Source organism: Phascolarctos cinereus, unplaced genomic scaffold (assembly GCF_003287225.1).
Source record: "Phascolarctos cinereus isolate Bilbo 61053 unplaced genomic scaffold, phaCin_HiC Scaffold_726;HRSCAF=1367, whole genome shotgun sequence".
In the NCBI taxonomy this organism is placed as follows: domain Eukaryota; kingdom Metazoa; phylum Chordata; class Mammalia; order Diprotodontia; family Phascolarctidae; genus Phascolarctos; species Phascolarctos cinereus.
The window spans coordinates 223765916-223781585 of NW_027556098.1; the positions used below are offsets into that span (position 1 = coordinate 223765916).

Here is a 15670-nt window from a genome sequence, read left to right on the forward strand (position 1 = left end):
AGCTGTGTGACCCTGGGCAAGTCATTTAATCCCAATTGCCTAAAAAAAAAGAAAAAACTGCAAAAAAATATTTATTGAATGGAATGGAACTGAAATAAATGTAATTAACAGAAAAGAACACAAAAGAGTCATTCTCCACCTGCCTGGTAGTTTTTGATTTTTTTTAAAAAAAACAAACTAAAGGGGAATAGGCTGACACAATCTCAGTCATATCCAATCCTAATTTATTTGTATAAATCTGACCTAAAAAGTGCATCCCCAAAGCTAGCATCATGCTAACCTTTGACCATGGACTATTTTAATTTATCAAACCAAATGGGATAAATCTTCATTCATAAACATCAAACTTGAGGATGGGAGAGGGTGATGTACTCTCAGCAATTTTGTCTTTTGTCCTCTGAAAGAGTTAAAGCTATTTCTTTCTGGTGCAAAATTGCCCAATTCATTTCTGTATGTATAGTGCCCACTAAAATGCCTTGGGAGTTTGATGTAATAAATTACTTCCACTTTGTTAGCTTTATGTAAAAGATATTTCTGTATTACTTTGTATTTTCCTTAACTATTACTTACATTATTCAGCATGCTTATTATGTGCACTATTTTGACAAACTGCGTGTTTATGACAATGAGCAATCCCCCCGACTGGACGAAGAATGTAGAGTAAGTTACCAAAGTTATCTTTATATCACTTCCATAGCTTGAGCTTGTGTATTTTAAGACATTATTTGGACCTTTGTATTATGGTTTTTATGGAGTCACTGAACTTAGTCATTTAGGAAATATGATTATACCCCCAAACTATCAAACAATAAGCCCCTAATAAGTACCTAGTATGTGTCACGCACTGTGCTAGGCACGTGGGATGTGAAACAAAGGTGAAACAATCCTTGCCTTCAGGAGCTCACAGTCATGGAGACAATACATACATACATATATACATATATATATATATATATATATGTATATGTGTGTGTCTGTGTCTGTGTGTGTGTGTATTCCCAAAATCTTGGTGCAAACTCAAGGTATGAAAGCTGTGTGTAGGGAGATACAAAATAGATGAAAGATAATTTTGAAGGAAAGGTAAGATTTGCTTACCAATGGGCCTGGTCATATGAGAACTAATCATATGGGCCACTCTCCTATACTGTAGTTCTCACATTATAAGAAAGATGGTAGTGAAGATAAATGAAGAGTAAATCTTTGGCAGGATCCAGAAAGCTGAATTTTCTTCCCAAGAGCTTAGGGCCTCAGAGAGGACTGTAGGCATCCCAGAACTAAAACAGTAAAAAACCCAACATTACCTTCCATCTGCCATTTTCTTCAGTTTCAGACCTATGTCAGTTTCAAAGGTGGGGACTATTTCCATTATGACATTTATGAAAACAATTGACGTCTGTTGCAGTGGAGGCTGAAGTAGCAAAGGCTAATGTCAAAAAATCTAAACTAAAAGTTATCCAGGTGGCAGCTTTGTGGGACCTAAGCCTAGACTTTGTACAACATAGGTCTCACTTCCATGGTATCGTTAGGGAGACCTTTAGTATCTCACCAGAGGCAGACAATGCAGTCTTTGCTATTTTCTCTAACACGTCTGTTGTTTTGGGCTGTTGAACCTAAAAGAAAGAGAAGAGAAAATATCTGGTGGAGCTCTTGGCTTCTTTCTGGTAGTTAATTCTAAGAGAAGTCATCACCGTCATCATCACATTTATATAGCACCTACTATGTACCAGGCACCATGAAAATGCTTTATAAATATTATTTCATCTAATCCTCACAACCATCCTTGGAAGTAGATACTATTATAATTCCTGTTTTACAATTGAGGAAAATGGAGCAAACAGAGATTAAGTGATTTACTCAGTCACACAATTAGTAAATGTCTGAGGCAGAATTTGTCTTCCTGACTCCAGGCCCAGCACTCTATCCACTGCACCATCTACCTACCTCTAAGTGAAAAAGAGCAGAAGAGCAACTTGTGGAACTGGCATGTTTAGCAATTGACTTTACCTTCTTTTTCCAAGCTCTGCAAGTCTGAGCAGCAAGCCCGTGGGCTTGTCTCTTTGGAGTTCCAATAAACTGCTTGCTGGAGCTAGCCACTACTAATCAGTTGTAAAACTCTGTAATTTCAGTGACAAAATTGCAGGCTGCCTTTTGAACTGAAAGTCTTGCACTGGTTTTTCCACTGCAAGAATCAGACTAGGCTGGAAGCTAGAACTGAATCCCTACTCTGCCCCTAGGGTCAGAGCCAGGCAGATATTTCTTGCTTCTGCACTTACTCCATTACTAGATACACAGCTTAGGGCCCACCACCTGCCTCACTACTCCTCGCCCTAGAATGCCACTCCTACATACAAGTCCTTTGCTCCATTCACCCCAGAACTGTGACTTTGTCCTTTGACTGTCAAGCAGACAGAACTTTCCAGTGAAATGAGTAAAAAATTAATAGACTAAAAGGTGTTGTCCACATCTAAATAGAATAGTATGCGTGGGAAACAGCATTGAAAACCTGACACTACCTCAGGCTATTTTTGCCATTAAATTTTAATTTTTTATGATTCTTGGCTCAGTGAATAAGTGGCTTTATGACTCCAAGCTCTGATCATGGTTCAACTTAACGCCAATCAAATATGCCTGCCTCGGTTTTCCTATTTTCCGTGATAGGAAACACAAGTAACACAGGTCGGAGAAAAACAAAAATGAAGCTGTTTTGGCCTTGCTCTTCTTCACGAAACATCAACGAAGCAGAATTTTAGCACTCTGAAGGAAAGTATTTATGTTTCTGACATATTATTGATTGACTGATCTGTCATATGAGTGCACTAAACAATTCCCAGGAGGCTCTATTCATTTATGACATTACCACATTATATTAGAACATGGAAATACAGGTAGGCTCTTCTATGTACCATATTATAGATTCAGACCTAGAAGGAGCCTTAGAAGCCACCTAGTCTAACTTACTCATTTTATAGGTGAGGAAACAAAGCCTCAGGGAGGTAATCAACTTGTCTTAAAGTCATAGGAAGTAAATAGCAGAGCCAGGATTCATAAGCAGACCCTTTGCCTCCAAATCAATTCATTCCACTATTCCACAAAACTTCCTCATACTGAAAGAAACTTGATGGGATTTTTATTTGTATTTGTACACTTTATGTCACTTTATATTGCTTTATCTTTATTATTGTTGTACAGCAGCTCCTCACAGGCCTGATCCAACTGCTAACTGGCCCAGAAGCTTAGAGCTGCTCTGTATCCAACCTGGGTTAGTTCGTCCTTCCTTAGGCATCCTGGTGACCCTCCCACTCCCAGAGACTTATATTGGCTCTGCACTTAGTTCATATACCTGATTAGTTTACTGACTAAAAGACTAAACTTTAGTCTTACTGCAATCCAGAATTTGTCAGCCTCAAATGCCTCAGTAGCGAGGACTACAGACATGTTGCATTGTGGAGGCTATCAAAGTAATTTCTAAATATACTCCGTACCACACATACACACACACACACACACACACACACACACACACACACACAGAGCCCTTCTAATAAAGACACAGTTCAGCAAAATTAATCAATAGTCATTGTATTTGAAAGCATATCAATTTATCATTTAAAAAGTATTAGTATAATTAGTTTTCCTAATTGTAATTTATATATAGAATATTGTCTTATCTGTGATAGATACAAATTTGAACTAGTTCCATTTCTTTCCAGTTTTATCTATTTCACTAATATTTGATAAGCAATTAATGTTCTAGAAAGGAAAAAATCAATTTATTGTGTTTTTGGATATTTTATTCCAGGTACACTTTCACAGGAATATATACATTTGAATCACTTATAAAAATCATTGCCAGGGGTTTCTGTTTAGAAGATTTCACTTTTCTCCGGGATCCATGGAACTGGCTTGATTTCACTGTCATTACATTTGCGTAAGTATTTTTTGAAACTTAATTGAGAATAAAATTTGCATTTTGAATGCCTTTTGTTTTAAAATCTGGGCTTCTTACATCTAAAGGAAGTTTTATGATGATTTACAGATTCAGATTCACATGTTTTAGATTCATACAAATAAGTACAGTCTTAAGAGCCGAGAACACTTGAAACAATTCACTTTCCCATCAGTTGTATAGCTAAGGAAAATTTCAGTTACTGAAAAACTCTATTCATGACATTTATTTGACAGCCATTGATTTATATTTACCGACACATATACGTACTTAACCACCTACATTCTCACTCAGATTTGCACATACTGCTTCCGCCTTGCAAATTAATTTCAACTCATAAGCACAATAAAGGCTCTGCTTTCCCTTCCCCACCAAAACTTCTCACCTAGTCTTTGTCCAAGTGTTTCTTTAGGTTAAGAGAGAAATGCATTGGACAACATTTTTTATGATATTCCTGAGTATGAGATGGAGAGATATTAACGAGATGATAATATGGTTTAGGCAGACTCAGAATTGGATGAATGACTAGACCCAAAGAGTAGTAATCCATGGCTCACTTAGAAGCAGGTTTCTAGTAGAGTATCCTATAGTTCTATCCTTGGCTTTGCTGTTTAACATTTGTGGCTTGGGTAAAAGCACAGATAACATGTTTATCAGTTTTGCAGGTGCCACAAAGCTGTGAGGTATGGATAACACTGGATGCCTGTAGGATCCAAGAATAATTTAATAGAATAGAATTTGGGCCTAATAAATGAAGATAAAATTTAATAGGCATAAATAGAAATGATCCACTTGGGTTCAAAATTTCCGTTTCAAAAGTAAATTATAGGAAATGTGTGGTTAGACAGTTTATCTGAAAAAAAAATTGGGAATTTTAGTGAATCATTAGGTTAATGTGAGTCATCAGTGCAATATGCCAGTCCATCCCTCTCCAAAAAAAAAAAAAATCCTAATGCCACCTTAGATTGCACTAATAGAAGAATATTATCTGGAAGTCAGGAGATTATAGTTCTACTGTTTTCTTCTCTTGTTAGGTCACCAGCTGAAGTAGTTCATTCAGTGATAGGCACTTCATTCAATGATCACTTGGAAAGTGACAAAATCTTAAAATTAATGGGAGCATTTAATCAGAAGAGGAGAAAACTGAGGGAGAACTTGACAGCCAATGTTCAAGTAGTAAGACTGTTATGTGGAAGAGGAATTAGGTTTAGTCTGTTTAGCCTCGAAGGGGAGAATTGAAAGCAATGGATGGAAGATGCAAAGAAGCAGATGTAGGCTTTGTTGCTATTCTATAAAAGTGAAATTAGCTGCCTCAGGAAAGAATCAGTTCGCCCTCCTTAAACCCTCAATTACCACTTGTTTGGGATGTCTTATAGGAGATTCTCAGTCAGATTTGGTGTGGATTACATGATCTCTGATGTCCCTTCTAACTCAGGGATTCTATGATTCTGAATGCATGGTCATCTGCCTGCAATAAACACTCTGATCAATCCAACCAAAATAAAATTGGAAGGAGAGATAAATTATAGTAGATCTCTATTACATTACTTAATTTTCTTCAGCTTCTGATTTCATTCCCATTAGTTCTTATTTCATTCTCTAGTGATTTATTTTAGACTTTGGGCACAAACAAGTATGTACTTCCTTGATTATAATTCTCTCTCCTTCCTTTCCCTTCCCTTCCTGCCTCTTCTTTCTGTCCCTCTGTTTCTCTCTCTCTTTGTCTTTCACACACACACACATTTACATACACATATGCATGCATGCCAACACAAAAGCATCTTATATCTTTATAATTTGCTTCATCATCTCTTCAACCTGTCCTTTCTTCCCAAAGAGAAAGAAATCTATGAGAATGATAAGAGGGAGCTTAGGAGTAACCTAAAAGTGATAGGCATGGGTACTCCCTCTGGTGTAAAACCAGAGTTGGAAGAGACTATAGAATTTATCTAGTCCAACCCCATCATTTTGCAAATGAGGAAACTGAGGCCTAAGAGGGGAAATGACTTGCCTAAGGTCACAAATGCTATCAGTAGCAAAGCTAGGATTCCAACCCAAGTTTCTTTATTCCATATCCAGCATTCTTTCCCCTGTACCATCCTGACACTTCAATTGTGGGTTTTCTTGCTCTCTCTGATTTTTAAAAGAAGAATTCAGGAAGAGGGGAAAGCTGTAACAGAGCTGACCAAGAGGAAATTCAGAGAGAAAAAAAGGAAAACCATCTGAGTTTCTCTTTCCTTTAAATTAATAGGAAGTAATGATAGTAGGACCAGTAATGGGGACTTATTAAATATTTTATCTTAATTTATCTTTCTATTTTCTAAGTGTTTATACTGGTTAAAAAAATTCATGTATTCATAGTGACATTTTACACCTTAGTTACTGATAAACTAACTTCAATCCTTGCCTTCTTTCTAACCAGAATTAGATCCCAATGAATTCAATTCAACAAACATTTATTAAGCACTACTCTGTACAAGGCACAATGTACTAGGTCCTGGGGATGCAAAGATAAAAATGAAATTTCTGTTAGTCTGTTTTCAAGGGATTTACATTCTCCTGGAGCCAAGCTTTTTGACTTCCCTCTGTTGAGCAATGAAAGTTTTTTTATAATTATTATTTTGCAGTTTCAAATGAAATCAGTGATATATGCTTCTGTGAAATATGCATTTAGCTAGTAGCCTTAAAACATTGGAGGTGAATTGTAATGACAGTGACTTTAATTTCTGATTGTTGCTTTTTAAACTTCTTGTAAAAGTACCAGAAAATGTCTTTTTAAAAACACCCAAGCAAGTAGCATAAACCCTGCTTAAATCCTGAATAACTCTGATTTAATTCTACAGGTATGTAACAGAATTTGTAAACCTAGGCAATTTTTCAGCTCTTCGAACTTTCAGAGTCTTGAGAGCTTTGAAAACTATTTCTGTAATTCCAGGTAAGAAGTAATTAGTGTAAAGCATAAGGCCCCTTGTACCTATAGTTATTTCTTTGTATCCTGTTATTGTTTGTGTGTGAACTCCCCTATACAGATATGTGACAGAGTTTGTGGACCTGGGCAATGTCTCAGCGTTGAGAACATTCAGAGTTCTCCGAGCATTGAAAACAATTTCAGTCATTCCAGGTGAGAGAGAGGTTAAACACCGAGGCTGATTATCTCATCATAGATTTTCAACGTCAGCCTTGTCGCTTGTCACTACTCAATGTTACAAGAAACCAGGAATCATAAGAGACTGTGTTTGACTGAGCTATGATTCTTGGGGTTTTTTGACATAAGCTTTTTGGCTTTCATTCTGAAATCAGCCTTGGAGTTTAATGAATCCTTGCATGAGAAATCAAAATATATAGTCATTGTGGTTTGCATCTTATGATGCAAAAAAAGCTTCTCCTCTATTACAGTCAATACAAAGGGTTGCTTATCATGGTAACCTACCAATATGTTGTAACTTCCCATTTATTGAAGACATTGATGACTAAGAAGTATAATCAATTGAAAAATATGATTTTGTTAACAAAAGATTAAGTTCATAAACTAATAAAGAATAGCATGAGCCTGCATGGGGAATTTGTTCTAACAAATGCCTTTCATTCTCCAAACCACCTCAAGTTTTATAGCAAAATCCTTTTAAATTTCCTGGTCATTTGCCATTTTTCTGTAACTGGGATTTGTTATAAAACTGATGCCAACATGAGTTTGGAACTAGCAGCATTATAAAAGAGGAGCACCATAAGAAGATTTGTCTTGACATGGAGCTCATGAAGAACTTGAACTCCATTATCACTTGCTCGACTTAGATGGAATGTGGATCATTCATTTCCATTCATTTCAAGTGACCATCAAGTTTCATCAGTTCATATCCATGAGCTTCACCTGTCTATAGTGTTGTTCTTTCATGAACATTCTAACCATTTACTTAGGTTTCTGCATGGAATATCTGTATCTTAGAAAAAAAGTACATCTTTTCAGATCCATTGGTCCTTCATAATAATATCCTTTTCTATTTCCAGGCTTGAAGACTATTGTGGGGGCTCTGATTCAGTCAGTGAAGAAGCTTTCTGATGTCATGATCCTGACTGTGTTTTGTTTGAGTGTATTTGCTCTCATTGGACTACAGTTGTTTATGGGCAACCTGAGGAATAAATGTGTACAATGGCCTCCCACTAATTCCTCTTATGAGGAACACACTATTGAAAAGAATGTTACTAAAGATTATAACGGCACCCTTGTGAATGAAACCATCTTTGAGTTTGACTGGAAATCTTACATTGAAGATGAAAGTAAGAATTACTACTGTGATTGTTTTATGCAGTAGATAGATGGACAGATAGATAGATGATTTAAATTGTTGGTCTGCCTACCATCAAGACTTGAAAAGCAAAAGGGGGGATAAAATAATAGGATGTATTCTTTTAAAGACTAATTAATCTATTTTAAAAGATTTATGAAGAATACTCTAAATTTGTTTCTTTTTTCTTCTTTTGGATTTCAGATAGCATATGTTCAGATTCTCTAATTATGTTTTTTGATCTCTAAAGTTTACATGAACATTTAAAATTTCATATATAAATATTGGACCTGGGATTTTATTAATAGAGGAAACCTCTGGCTGAGGGAATCTGCTCTCCCATTCAGGTTGTCACCTTTTCTTCAACTTAGTGTCTTTGAGTGTTGCCTAGATCACTGACTTGAAGTGGCCCATAGTCATGCAGACAGGTGTCAGAAATGGGAATTGAATCCAGGTCTTTTTGGAGTTGATGCCGGCTCTCTGTATACTATCCTAATCTGCCTCTCCTTTATACATAAAACCTTCCCTTTTCTGGCTTCTATATGTTGCTTGTGCCATCACATTGGAGAATGATGAAGCAAGCTAGGTATGAATTTAAATTCTGTAATGATTTGCTTATTTCCGGTTTGATTACATCATGGTGTGAGAAATACAATATCGTAGTATGGATATGGAGGGAAAATATGTTGTCTCTAACTGTATAATCAAAGCCAGGAAGAAAATCATTTTGGATTTTGTGACTGTATACTGTAGATAGAAAAGTAATGTTTGTTTTTTAGCCTATAAAGAAATGGGTACATTCTATACTTGGAGTGGTAGATAGTTTCAACAATATTTCAACACCAGCTATTTAAGAGGGATAGTACATGAACAATGATCCAGCAAAGGAGACTGAGAAGGAGCAGCAAAATATGAGAAGAACCAAGACAGAGTAGTGTCAGTTACAGCATTTCATTTTAATAAAGACTGTGTGAGGATGACTACTCTTATAAAACACAGTGATGGATTTGAGGTTATTGATTTTCTCTTCCTTTCCCACATCCTTCCATTTGACTCTCTGTTCTAATAAACAAGAATGTAAAGCCATGAGGTAATAATAACAAGGCATCCATTTATCAGTCACAGAAGTAGGATTTACTGCCAGAGCCTGTTTTTTTCCTCTGAAAAATGGGAGTCATGGTATTTGTAAAATTATTTTAAGTGTTGCCATATGGAAAATTTATTCTACAGGTTTATAAAGTGCCACATAAATTTGAGCTGCTATTATAAGACTTATTTGAGTTTTGGCAATTTACAATGTAGCAAAAGGGTGGCATAGTTTGTAGAGCGCTAGGATTGGACTAAGAAAGACCTAAGATTAGATCCTACCTCTGATACTGTCTGTGTGACCTTGAGCAGATCACTTAACTTCTCTTTCAGGCAGATCCCTAGGATTCATTTGCAAGATAGTAGTAGAGAGAGTTCCCATTCCCAGATTTTTTATCCATCAGGTCTTGCCTAGACTCTGCCTACCAATGAAATATCAGCATTAAAACTAAAGGGCTGAAGCATCTAGATGGTGCAGTGTATCGAGCACCGGCCCTGGAGTCAGGAGGACCTGAGTTTAAATCCAGTCTCAGACACATAACACTCACTAGCTGTGTGGCTCTGGGAAAGTCACTTAACCCCAATTGCCTCACTGAAAAAATAAAAAAGGAAAAACAAAACAAAAAAGAACCCTAAAGGGCCATAAATAAGGAGCACCATATTTATTGATGAATTGTATTTCGTATTCATATGTGTTTACCTTTGCAACATATTAAGCTTGGAATTGATCCAACAAACAAATAAGTGGTATTTGTTTTTACATCTCTGATCATCATCCTTTTTTCAACCAGTCTCCTCTTGCATGTACAGATTTAATTCATATTGATGAATAAGAAATCTTGCTTTAACTTCTCAAATACCCAGTATCATGACCAGCATGGCTAGCTAGTATGAGATGTCAGAAAACATTTATTCCATGGCAAGTAGGAAAAATGCTCTTTATTAATAAACCATATCTTCTTATGACAACACCATAAATTTGAGAAGATTTGTCAGCTTTGCATACCATGAAGTTCCCTCAAAAAAAAATACAAGAGAAAATTATCAAAATGATATTTCACAGTGATTCCTCAAAGAAGCATGAATAAATGAAAATAAATTAGATTGTGTTTACTATTTAAGAAAATGTAATTGCAATGATTTTTATGAAGTTATCCACACTTCTACTGAAGGAGTTGTATCCTCTTAGAAGGTGGCTAGGTGATACAGTGAATATAGTGCAGGGCTTGGAGTCAGCAAGACCCAACTTCAGATACAGCTTCAGACATTTTACTAGTGGTATGAACCTGAGCAAGGCACTTAACCTCTACCTCAGTTTCCTCAACTGCACAATGGGGATAATAATAGCACCTACCTCCCAGGGTTTTTGTGAGAATCAAACAAGATAATCATTGTAAAGTACTAATTACTTGGCACTTAATAAGCACTATATAACTGTTAGCTATTATTAATATTGTTAGTTGCCTTTACATTTTTATTACAACTTTTGCTCCAAAGCAAGAATATCATTATGTTGGTAAAATCACCAAAGACAAAAATTAAAAAGCTTACATCTGTAGCTGCTTAAAACTCAGAATTATAAGAGTTTATAGATAAAACAAACCATCACATAGTAAGTGCTACATAAATGTTGGGTATTATTAGCTATTGTTATCATGTAGCTTAAATTGAAGTATAGTTAAAATGATGGACTGAGAGAATAACATATACACTCAGTTGGATATAGAAATCTATCTTACCTTATAAGGAAGTAAAAAGGGATGGGGATGATAGAAGGGGGAGGGGGACTGATAAAAAGGAGGGTATATTGAGGAAAGTGGTGGTAAAAAGTAAAATACTTGTGAGGAGGGAAAGGGTGATGAGGTGAGAGAGGGAAATAAGAGAAAAATAGCATGGAGGGAAATACACATATCATAACTATAAATATGAATGGGATGAACTCAACCATAAAACAGAATCAGGTAGCAGAATGGATTAAAAATCATAATCTTATAATATGTTGCTTACAAGAAGCACATTTGAAGCAGAGAGATACACACAAAGTGAAGGTAGGGGTCTGGAGCTGTATCTATTATGCTTCAGCTGAAGCAAACAAAGCAGGGGTAGCGATCATGGTCTCAAACAAAGCAAAAATAGATCTAATTAAAAGAGATAAAGAAGGAAATCTTGCTGAAAGGTACCAGAGACAATGAAGTAACATCAATACTACACATATATGCGCGGATATACGCGTCAAAATTTGAAGAAGTTGAATGAGTTAAAGGAGGAAATAGATAATAAAGCTATATGAGTGACCTCAACTTTCTCCTCTCAGAATCTGATAAATCTAACCAAAAAATAAACAAAAAAGAAGGAGATGAATAAAATTCTGGAAAAGTTAGATATGATAGACCTCTGTAGAAAATTAAATGGGAATAGAAAGGAATATACCTTTTTCTCAGCAGTACATGGCACCTACACAAACATTGACCATATATTAGGACATAAAAACCTCACAACCAAATGCAGAAAACAAAAATAGTAAATGCATTTTTTTCATAATACAATCATGTATTATGGTGATCATAATGCAATAAAATCATATTCAATAATAAACAATGGGAAGAGAGGTTTAAAATTAATTAGAAATTAAATAATCTAATCCTAAAAAACAAGTGGGTAAAAGAACAAATCATAGAAACAATCAATAATTTCATTAAAGAAAATGACAATAAGACAACATGACAAAATTTATGGAATGTAGCCAAAGTGGTACTTTATTATCATTATATAATTATAATTATAGCAGTAAAATAGTGAAAAGGCAGATTAATGAAATGGGCATGCAAATTTTAAAAAAACTAGAAAAAGAACAAATTAAAAATCTCCAATTAAACATGAAATTGGAAATCGTGAGAATCAAAGGTGAGATTAATATAACTGAAAGTAAGAAAACCATTAAATTAATCACTAAAACTAGAAGCTGCTTTTATAGGGAAAAAAACAATGAAATAGTTAAACCGTTGGTTAATTTGGTTTAAAGGAAAGAAGAAAACCAAATTACTAGTATCTGAAATGAAAGGGGTGAATTCACCACCAGTGAAGAGAAAATTAAGACAATTGTTAGGAGCTATTTGCCCAATTATATGCTAATAAATTTGACAATCTAAATGAAATGGATATCTACAAAATATAAATTACTCAGATTACTAGGAGAAGAAATAACGTATTTAAATAACCCAATCTTAGAACAAGAAATTGAACAAGCCATCAATGAACTTCTTAAGAAAAAATTGTCAGGACCAGATGGACTCACAAATGAATTCTACCAAATATTTAAAGAACAATTGATCCCAACGCTTTGGGAAAATGGGTGAGGGAGTTGTACCAAATTAATTTTTCAACACAAATATGGTGCTGATACCTAAACCAAGAACAGCCAAAACAGAGAAAGAAAATTATAGACCAACTTTCCTAATGAATATTGATGCAAAATTTTTAAATAAAATACTAGTAAAGAGATTACAGCAATATATCACAAGGATCATACACTATGACCAGATGGGATTCATGCCAGAATTGCAGAGCTAGTTCAATATTAGCAAAACTATCAGCATAACTGGTCATTTCAATAACAAAAAACCCAACAGAAATTATATGATTATCTCAATAGATGCAGAAAATGCCTTTGACAGAATACAGTACCCATTCCTATTAAAGACACTAGAGAGCATGGGAATAAATGTATCTTACCTTAAAACAATAAGTAATATTTATCTAAAATCATCAGCAAGCACTATCTGTAATGGGGATAAGCTAGAAGGCTTCCCAATTTAATCAGCAGTGAAGTAAGGATGCCTGTTATCACTATTTAATATTGTTCTAGAAATGTTAGCTATAGCAATGAGAAGAAAAAATGAATTAAAGGAATTAGAATAGGCAATGAGGAAACAAAACTATCATTCTTTGCAGATAATATGATGGTACACTTAGAAAATCCTAGAGATTCAACTGAAAACCTACTTGAAATTATTAACAACTTTAGCATAGTTGTAGGATAAAAAAAAACACATAAATCATCAACATTTCTATATATTACCAACAAAGTCCAATAACAAAAGATAGAAAAATTCCATTTAAAATAACTGTAGACAATATAAAACACTTGGGAGTTGACCTGCCAAAACAAACCCGGGAATTATATGAACACAAATGTAAAACACTTTTCATACAAATAAAGTCAGATTTAAACAATTGTAAAAATATTAATTACTTATGGGTAGGCCAAGCCAACATAATAAAAATTAAACAATAATAATAAATTAAAATAATAAATAAATTAAAAATAATAAATTAATCTGTTTATTTAGTGCCGTATCAATCAAACTATCAAAAATATTTTATAGAGCTAGAAAAAATAATAACAAAATTCATCTGGAAAAAACAAAAGTTCAAGGATTTCAAGGGAGTCAATTTAAAAAATGTAAAAGAAGATGGTCTAGCTGTACCATATCTCAGACTATATTACAAAGTGGTAATTATCAAAATAATTTGGTACTGGCTAAGGAAAAGTGGTGGATCAATAGAATAGATTAAGTATAAATTACATTTTAGTAATGACCTTACTAACCTTGTGTACAATAAACCCAAAGATTCAAGCTTTTAGAACAAAAACTCATTATTTAACAAAAACTGTTGGAAAAACTGGAAAACAATATGGCAGAAGCAAGATATAGACCAACATCTCCTATCATATACGAAGATAAGATGAAAATGGGTACATGATTTACACATAAAAGGTGATACCATATGCAAATTAAGAGAACATGGAATAGTTTCTCCTTCAGATTTATAGATAAGGGAAGAATTTAGGAACAAAGAAGAAATAAAGAGCATTACAAAATATAAAATAGATAATTTTGGTTATGTAAAATTAAAATGGTTTTGCACAAACAAAACCAATACAACCAAAAATTATAAGAAAAGCAGAAAACTGCTGTGTGTATGGGGAGGGGGAATTTTGAGACAAATATCTCTAATAAAGGCCACATTTCTCAAATATAGAGAGAACTGGGTCATTCCCCAATCAATAAATGGTCAAAGGATATAAACAGGCAGTTTTCAGACAAGAAATCAAAGCTATGTATAGTCATATGAAAAAAAATGTGCAAAATCACTGTTGATCAGAGAAATGCAAATTAAAGCAAGTCTGAGGTACCAGCTCATACCTATCAGGGTGGCTAATATGACAAAAAAGGAAAATGTTAGATATTGGAGGGGATATGGGAAAACTGGTACACTAATGCATTGTTGGTAGAATTGTAAACTGATCCAACCATTCTGGACAGCATTTTGGAACTATGTCCAAAGGGCTATGAAACTGTGCATACCCTTTCATCTAGCAACACCACTGCAAGGTCTATATCCCAAAGACATCTGAAAAAAAGGGAAAAGGACCTATTTGTACAAAAATATTTACAGCAGCTCTTTTTGTAGTGGCTAAGAACTGGAAGTCAAAGGGATGTCCATCAGCTGGGGAATGGCTAAACAAGCTGTGGAATATATTTGTGATGGAATGTACTATTAGAAATGACAAGCAGGATGATTTCAGAAAATCCTGGAAAGACTTACATGAACTGATGCATAGTGAAGTGAACAGAACCAGGAGAACATTGTCACAGTAACAGCAGTATTGTTTGATGAAGTACTGTGAATGACTTAGCTAGTCTCAGTAGTACAATAATCCAAGACAATCCTAAAGGACTAACGATGAAGCGTACTATATGCCTTCAGAGAAAGAACTGATATTGATTTAATATAGACTGAAGCTTGCAATTTTTTCACTTTCTTTTATTTTTTCCTTTTATTTGGTCTTCTTGTACAAAATGACATGTGGAAATGTTTTACATAATTGCTTATGTATAATTTATATCTAATTGCTTACCATTGGCCGGGGGGGGGGGGGAGAAGGAGAGAGGAAGGGATAGAATTTGGAACTCAAAATTTTAAATAAAAATGTTAAAAATTTGGGGGAAATGATAGACTGATAGAAATGTAATGTATTTTATTGGGCTTTATAATCAAGAGCAGCATAGTGTGAATAATAGTAACTAAAAGCTAGCATTTATATAGTACTTTAAGGTTTACAGAGCACTTTACAAATATTAACTCCAATCTTATCCTTGCAACAACCCTGGAAGGTAAGTGTTATTATTATCTCCATTTTACAGATGAGGAAACTGAGGCAGACAGAAGTTAAGGGACTTTCCAGTGGTCACACTTAGAAGTGTTTGATGCAGGATTTCAGCTCAGATCTTCACAACTCCAAGCCCAGTTCTCTATACATGGTGACACATAGCTAGAGGGGGAAAGTTGT

At 34.7% G+C, this 15670-nt stretch overlaps 1 protein-coding gene across 3 annotated transcripts in view; it reads left to right on the forward strand.

Moving 5' to 3' along the window:
• Positions 1 to 15670, forward strand: part of LOC110211523 (sodium channel protein type 1 subunit alpha) — a 207507-nt gene that overhangs the window by 90752 nt on the left and 101085 nt on the right. Inside the window, exons 5-8 of one of the 3 annotated variants that reach the window (XM_020990890.2) lie at positions 571 to 660; positions 3800 to 3928; positions 6790 to 6881; positions 7952 to 8221. In XM_020990890.2, coding sequence (XP_020846549.1) covers positions 571 to 660; positions 3800 to 3928; positions 6790 to 6881; positions 7952 to 8221 — 581 coding nt within the window. Of the gene's footprint in view, positions 1 to 569; positions 661 to 3799; positions 3929 to 6789; positions 6882 to 6975; positions 7068 to 7951; positions 8222 to 15670 lie in introns of those variants that run through there. The other 2 variants (XM_078146988.1, XM_020990889.2) reach the window with 2 other exon arrangements.